Genomic DNA, 7768 nt, shown 5'->3' with positions numbered 1-7768 from the left:
TTACTCCGCCGCAGGTGCAACGAACTGATGACAATTTCACTACTGCCAAATACTAAATCAGTAAAATCGTTCCAGATTACTTTGGAAACCACACATTCAAAGAATTAATCGGTGGTGCACTGATTCAAGTTCTTATACAGGAAACACATTCAAGTGGTTTCTTCATATGCATCTTACTCAAGTTGTCTCTAGTCTTTAATTTATTCTGAGAAAACAACCATGGGAACACACAAAGTTCAGGAGGGATTTTCAGTTTCAAAACAACAGGAAGGTAGAGATAGGCGTATAGTTGACTTGGCGGTCATCTGAGACACCCTGTATAGTTTTATTAACCTCATTGGCAATATGATACAAGTCCCATTGCTGGTTGACCAAAGGAGCGGTGACCAACAATCCTCCAAAAACATGGTCATGTTACCTTCCAGCGATACCCTAATATGACAGCTTTGGAGGCCCAGATGACCCCTTTCCAGATGAAAGAAGCACAAGTGTCTTTAAAACAGACTACATTGGGTTTAGTATTTGCTACTGTACAAATCATCTACAATAAGTTGTGGTGCCCTCGAAATCATTCCACATGCAGTTGGCCATTTGAGTGTTGATCATTTCTAAAGCCCATTTGAGGAGTTTAAAAAAGGAGAGTACGTAAACAGGGATACTCGCTAAACAGGAGTAAGAGTAAGCATGACAAAGTTCAGTCTAAACAAGTCTAAATCATTGCTTCCCCAAGCAATCACTGTGACATGCCATATTTTTTTGCTAAAACATAAAAGAAAGGCCATCAAGGGCTGGAGCTCCATCAGAAGAAGAACAAAAAGCAACATCTTTCACTTCCTCCTCGGAGAAAGGTGCATCAAGTGAATTCTTTTCCTTAACTTTTCCTCTTCTCTAAAGAAGTCTTCTTTAAGGGATGATATGTGAGGTCTGTTCTCAAAGCAAACAAGATAATCAGTTGCTACTTCTATCGTCCTCCACTTCAGTTACATTACAAGGCCCTCATGTCTCGCTAGTTCATGGATAGGGTTTTCCTCTCCCTTTGATTAGCAAGATGTACTTGTATCCCCCTAGAGAAAATATCCATCCCTAGATCTCTAGCCTTAGTTTCTTCCATCACCCAAAGATGAAAAGCTATTTATTTCTATAATAACCTCCTGAATTCTAGCATGATCTACATAAGACACATAGGATATCATAGATTTATATCTAAGAGATCATACTCCTCCAACATACTTTTCTTGTGGTCTCTCATTGCAGACTCTATGTTAGCACCCCAACCCATTTATGCTTTCTTAAATTTTCTTACTTTAAATTATTGCCAAACATCTATAGAGTTGGAACAATCACAGTGACTATTCCAAGCTTCCTAATAGTTTCAAGAAGTCAGTCCTAGCCAACCACAATTTCTCAAACTTAAACTAGATTTACCTAGGTGTCTTGTTATACGCAGGTTCCCACAGAAAAAGTGACATAATCACTGCCAAGCCTCCAGCAGCAGATAAAGGGAAAATAGCATCTAAATTTGTGGTGCAAAAGATCCTATCAATCCTAGACATAATGAAGTTTCTCTGGTTGTTAGCTCAGGTAAACTGTCTACCAGATAAGTGAATGTGCATGAGAGACCAGATATCTACCCATGCATTAAACCTATCACGTCATTTAAAATCCAGAGAGTCACTATTCTTATCAGATTGATATCTAACTAAGCTAAAATCCCCACCTATAACAGTAGGAACATGGCACTCAATGAACAGATCATGCAATTCAGTTATGAAAAGTTGGATCCAGGAATTGACTTATTTTTACGAGCTGCACCACAACAAAACTTGCTGGTTAAAAAAGTACTCACAATGCTCTTCCCCGCTGCCACCACTAAAGCCCCACACACGCACACAGAAAGCAGACCAAAGTAGCCAGACAAACGAAAACTCCACCAACTCAACACGAGAGCAGTCAATCATCGCATGTCTCTTCATCAATCATCAATGGGGGTGCATGGCAATGAAGGCACGCTGATGTTCTCCTCCATCGCGCTGCTGCAGCAAAGGTTCAGCGAGCTGGAGAGGATCAAGGAGAAACAGGAGGTCAGGCTTTACCACATACTCGCCCTCGCGGACCCGACATCACTCACATTGTCAGTAACAAAACCAGAATTGAGTGGAGCCGCCGGTCAGATGATTCTTCCACTCAGAGCTGCTGCATCCATACAGGCCTCTGTGTGGCACTACTGCCTTCTGTCCAGTCGTGCCAGCCACCAAAACTGCTTCGGAATGCAAAACCATCCAGCTCGGCAGCGATTCACTCACCGTGGCCCAGCGAGGCCTACAAGCACGCGTGCAGCGAAGTTGATGCCTGACACCTCAGTGCACCTCTAGATTACTACTAATGTTACTAGAAATGTTGTCCTAAGCTGTTAGCCTTCGCAGTCTCCTCGGTGTTACTGTCGCTGTTTTCCGTAGCCTATTATGTTTTCCCTCTTTTCTCTTCTTCGGTTGTATGTTGCAACAAGGGCAGGAGGTTGGTGAGCTGTAATTATTGCCAGTAGTACAATGGTGCTAATTGTTTACTTTGTTACCTTGTCCCACAGAACTGCCAGAATCTTCTAGCTCCGCACTATCATCTGAGTATGAAACTAGCTCTGCAGGACAACCATTTTCTGTTATATCAGGGCACTCATCGTCATCATCGCTGTCGGAAGAATTACCAGAGTCCTTCTTCTTCCGTTTGATAATCTTTTTTGACATCAGCCGGTTGACACCCTTGTTGTCAACGTCTACACATTCGCTGCTTATTGGCTTGAAACATACTTTGCTGACCTTTCTTGCATTAGCTTCAAGTATCTCAAGTTCATAAGCTTGAGTTGCTTCTCGTTCATCTTGGTGATCAGATCCTTCGTCCTGATATTCACCATTCTCCTCGCTTTTATCCCTTTCGAGTATCACAAGCATTTTCCCACCTTCTTCTGGTATATAGCCAAAGGATTCACAAACAAAACCAGACACGGTCTCATACTGATGGCCCTCTGGTATTTTAACACCAAGCTCTTCAGAAAGATCGTCTATAGATGTGTTTGCATCGACAACAAATGTTCCATCTTCCAGCATTACTATATTACCTGTTTTCTTCTGGATTTCCTCCTTTGAATCATTCTCATCAAAGATTTCACCGACTATTTCTTCCACCACATCTTCTAATGTCACAATACCAATCGTTCCACCATACTCATTGAGGACCACTGCCATATGAACCTGCCTGATCCGGAACTCTCTCAGCAGGTTCCAAACGGACATGGAATCTGGGACAAAGTATATAGGCATATGTGCGATTTCCTTCACAGTGATGTCCTTCAACTTCTCAGCCTCTTCAACATATTCAAGCATGTCCATTGCATATACAATTCCCACGATATTATCTATGCGCTCCTCAAATACAGGAACTCTAGAGTACTGGTGGGTTTCCCATAGGTTTTTGAAATCAATCAGTGTTGCGGCTGCATCAATTGCAACCACATCTACCAAAGGTGTCATCACCTCCCTTACATGTGTGTCTTTAATCTCGAGCACATTCTCAATCATATCCTGCTCGTCTTCTGCAATTGCACCACTCAACTCCGCTCCCCGGAGCATTAGCTTCAGTTCATCTTCAGTCACATATGGCTCACTTCTTCCTTTAAGGCCTAGAAGCTTTAGAATTCCCATGGATATAATTGTAACAATACGCCCAACGGGGTACAGGATGATTGAAAGCCAAGCGATTGGTCTGACCACAAACCTGGCAACTTCTGTGGCATTGTGGACTGCAACATTCTTGGGTGTGATTTCTGTAAGAAGTAGAACGGCGACAGTCATGACGCCTGTTGCTGCACTGACACCTGCTTCACCGAACATTGCTGTGGCCGCCTCGGTGACGATTGCCGTTGCGCCAATGTTAACCACAGTTGTGCCGATGAGTATGGTTGTGAGGAAGCGAGTGACATCATTTCGGAGCATTTTGAAGACGCCGTTCTCGGGTTCCTTATCGGCCAGCTCACGGACCTTCCAGGGCCAGAGCGTGGTGATGGAGGTCTCGGCCATGGAGAAGAAGGCGGAGAGGCCGAGTAATAGGGCGAGAATAAGGCCCTGCTCCCTGAGCAGCTGCAGAACCTGCAGCACCGTGGGCCAACTCCCTCGCAGTCGCAGCGCCACCCAGCCGACCACATCGGCCGCCTCCACCGCCGTGGACGCCCCCGCGCCTGCTCCCGCCGCAGCGGCCCCCGCGGCAAGCGCCCGATGGCACCACACCGCCGCCAGCGCGCTGCAGATAAGCGCCACCGCAACCCTCCTCGCAGCCGCCAGCCGGCCGCCCGATTCATCCTCAGCCTCCGCCGCCAGGGGAGGAGAAGCCGCCGGCCGGCCCGATTCATCCGCAGCCTCCACCCCCAGCGAAGGAGCAGCCGTCACCCGGAGGGAAGCGGGCGTGGGGACGAGCAGGGAGCGCCTGGCGACGCCGCGGAGCCACGGGTGGCAGGGGGAGGGGGAGGCGGAGCGGTACGGGGGCTTGGTGGGGGCGCGGGGCGACTGGATCTGGAGCCGCGGGAGCCTGCTGCCGGCGAGGAGCAGCGAGGCCGTGGAGGGGAATGGGGTGGAAGGGGTCGACATGGCGCCGGCCGGCGGCGGAATTGTGAGGTGGATTGGACGGGCGGGGGCGGAGGGTGGTTGCGTGAGGGGACGAAGCGGGGATGATGCCATCGAGCCGGAGGTGCGGGGGTGGGGCCGGCGGCCGGTGCGCAACAAACCTGGCCACGTGGGCATGGGCCGGCGCGGCATGGACGTGTCGGACATTTGTAAATGGGCTCCGCCGTGACGGCCCGAAGGCCCGGCCATGGGGATCGGCCCGGCACAACACAGCTGCGGGCCGGCCCATGTTGCTTTTCAGCTTTGTGGGCCATTTAAGCCATCCGAGCCTTTTATTTTTATTTTTATTCTGAAAATTCTAAATTAAGAGGAAAATGTTGAAAAATCTAAAATAATTAAGAAAAATACAAAAAAATCTCAAAAGAGACAAAGTGTCATATGGAATAAGTATTTAGCTTTATTAGTAGATGTCTCATTAAAACATTCTAGGTAAGACTCCCCTTGAAGCAGAGTACAAAGCTTGCTCAAAATTACAAAAAGAAAATAAAATTACAAAGATTACAACTGATCTTCTAGTTGTTCATTGTCTAGCTAAAGATTTTAGAACATGGATGTAGATCTGTGCTATATGTGGTGTGTTGGGCTCTTCGTCTGGCTAGTTTCCCATCTTTCATGGTCATTAGTGTCCTAACCATATTAATTGTGAGATTGGTTCCTCTCGCGCTGAGTATTATTCCAATTAGAATGAAAGCAGACTCCAATGATACCATTGAGACGAATAAACTTAACACATCTTGTGCTAATATGTCAATCACTAGATATGTAAGCTTGTGGTCATGCCACCACTGCAAATGTTGAAGTCATCATCATTTTTTTTACAGGGAAAAGAGAGCTTTATATATTACTTTGTACCCAGAGTACTGTCTTTCAAGATTACATCAGTTATACTATAAGGCACCCTGCCCATCACAAAAAAACTGCCATTAGCTCTACCATAAGCAGCAAGTTTATGAGCAGCCTCGTTGCTCTCTCTTCCAATCTTTGTTATTCTCCAAGATGGAGAATTCTTCAGCAAGTCCAACGAATCGTTGTAAGTAGCCCACCATCTTGGCAGGATCACAGAATTTGCATTGAGGGCCTCAATCACAGCTGCGTAGTCTGTCTCGAACATCGTCGGACCAATATATACTTTTTTCCAGAGCTCGCATGCCTAAAAGCATCGCCTGCCCTTCAGCCTCTTCAGCATCACTGCAATCAGGAAGGGTCCAACCCGCACTAAACAAAATCTTGCCATTGCTATTTATTGCAATGATTTCCGCCGCAGCCAAACCCGTACCAACAATAAAAGATGCATCAGAATTTACCTTCATAGAGCCAACAAGGGCCCTAGTCCAAGCATTGGATGCATGAGCACTAAACTCTTGTTTCGCTCTAGGCATTTCAACCATAGGACTCTTGCCCTTTAAGTCATCCGTTGAATTAATGCCTCCCATAAGATAGTTCCAGTAATTAGACAAGAAGATGACAGATTCGGCGATGGAGACAGTACCTTCATGATGCACAATGCCATCGCGTAAATACCAGGCTCTCCATAACAACAACAAAATCTTATCTCTGGAGGTGCTGTCACATTGGCTAAGTAACATCAACATCCAATCGGGACCGGAGCAAGCGAAACAATCTTCTTTCAGCAAAGACCATACCCCCCTCATTGCTTCTCTGAGAGCTCTAGCTTTAGTGCAGCGAACAGTAGCATGGTGTGCATCCTCAAGCTCCCTACCACAAATATTGCAAATGCTATCATGTTCCAAAGTCCTCTTCAATTTGTTTTCTTTTGTTGGTAAGGAATCAGTAGCGGCTCTCCACGCAAATATTCTGACCCTGTGGGGAATGTGTGCTTTCCAAATGAGGTTCCAAAGAGACTCTCTTCCATTGCCGTGGCTATGTGATGTTTCTTCCTAGCTTGTCCCATTTTTTAGGTTCAGCCCCAGTTTGTAAGCGCTCCTCACCGTAAAGCAACCATTCTTTTCATAATTCCAAGCCAGCAAGTCATCAACAGGTCTTGAAGGTATTTTAATTTTGCATATCTCAATAGCATCAAAATCATGGAATAGACAATGAACCAAAGGCCTATTCCATACATTTGTGTTTGGCATAATCAATTGGTTCACCCAATGAATTCTGCTTCTGCTTTTAAGGGACAGGACCGACATCCCCTCTTGGCGAGGGATCCAATTATCTCTAAGAATCTTGTCGGATTTCGGGTTCCGGCAGACCCTTGAGGTTCGAACACTGGGGTGCGCGCAGAGATTTTGCCTCCTACCTACCTGCACCCCTCCGCCTCGCTAAGATCTAAGCTAAGGAAAGAACAACACAAGAGACACAGGGTTTATACTGGTTCGGGCCACCGTTGTGGTGTAATACCCTACTTTAGTGTGTGGTGTGGTGGATTGCCTCTTGGGCTGATGGTGATGAACAATACAAGGAAGAACGGCCTCGCGAGGGTCTGTTCTTTGCTGGGGGGGACGAACTGCTAGGAGGAGTTTAGTCACCCTTCTCTCTCTCTGATTTCGATCCGATCCTTGATCCTCGATCTCTGTCTCTAACCTTCCTTTTACCTCGAACCCGAACCCCCGAACCTTGTGGGTGGTTGGTCCTATTTATAGGCAATGGCCCTGGGCCTCTTCCCAAATATTGAGCGGGAAGGGCGCCAACAATTGGCCATTTTGAAGGGGAACATCTAGTACACTTATCCTGACTAAAGTTGGTCCTCGCCTGCATAAAGCTCTGGTGGTGACGCCGTCTTGGGCTCCACGATGACCTCCGTCTTGCGGTCCTCCTGGTCTTGGTCTTGTTGCACCGAAACGGCAACCTTTGCCTGATGCCTCGGTACTCCGCGGCTGCGCTTGTCCCCTTTGCACCAAAGGGGAAAGGAGGACACTGCGCGGGCTGGCGCCCGCCTGGCGCCCTTGGTCGTCATGGCTTGCGTCACGGGCACCTCGTGAGGTACCCTGCCTTGATCTCTCCGCCTCCTCGCGAGCCAGCCTGGTGAGGCCGTGCCTGAGGAAGCTCCGTGTCGTCCGCCCCGCGAGGCTTGGCCCCTCGCGAGGGTCTTGGGTCTGTGTTGATGAAGATGGGCCGTGCTGGGCCCCCCTTTG

General features: G+C 47.4%; 1 protein-coding gene across 1 annotated transcript; it reads right to left on the bottom strand.

The window, feature by feature from the left end:
* Positions 1 to 1765: 1765 nt before the first annotated feature.
* On the bottom strand, positions 1766 to 4817 carry LOC125511101 (DUF21 domain-containing protein At1g55930, chloroplastic-like). The gene has a single exon (XM_048676388.1). It carries the CDS (start codon positions 4815 to 4817, stop codon positions 2553 to 2555), a length of 2265 nt encoding a protein of 754 aa, XP_048532345.1. The 3' UTR covers positions 1766 to 2552.
* Between the last annotated feature and the right edge of the window lie 2951 nt (positions 4818 to 7768).

Source organism: Triticum urartu, chromosome 5 (genome assembly GCF_003073215.2).
Source record: "Triticum urartu cultivar G1812 chromosome 5, Tu2.1, whole genome shotgun sequence".
Taxonomy (NCBI): Eukaryota; Viridiplantae; Streptophyta; class Magnoliopsida; order Poales; family Poaceae; genus Triticum; species Triticum urartu.
The sequence above is the reverse complement of the archived record's forward strand: the minus strand, read 5'-3'. Positions and strand labels throughout refer to the sequence as shown.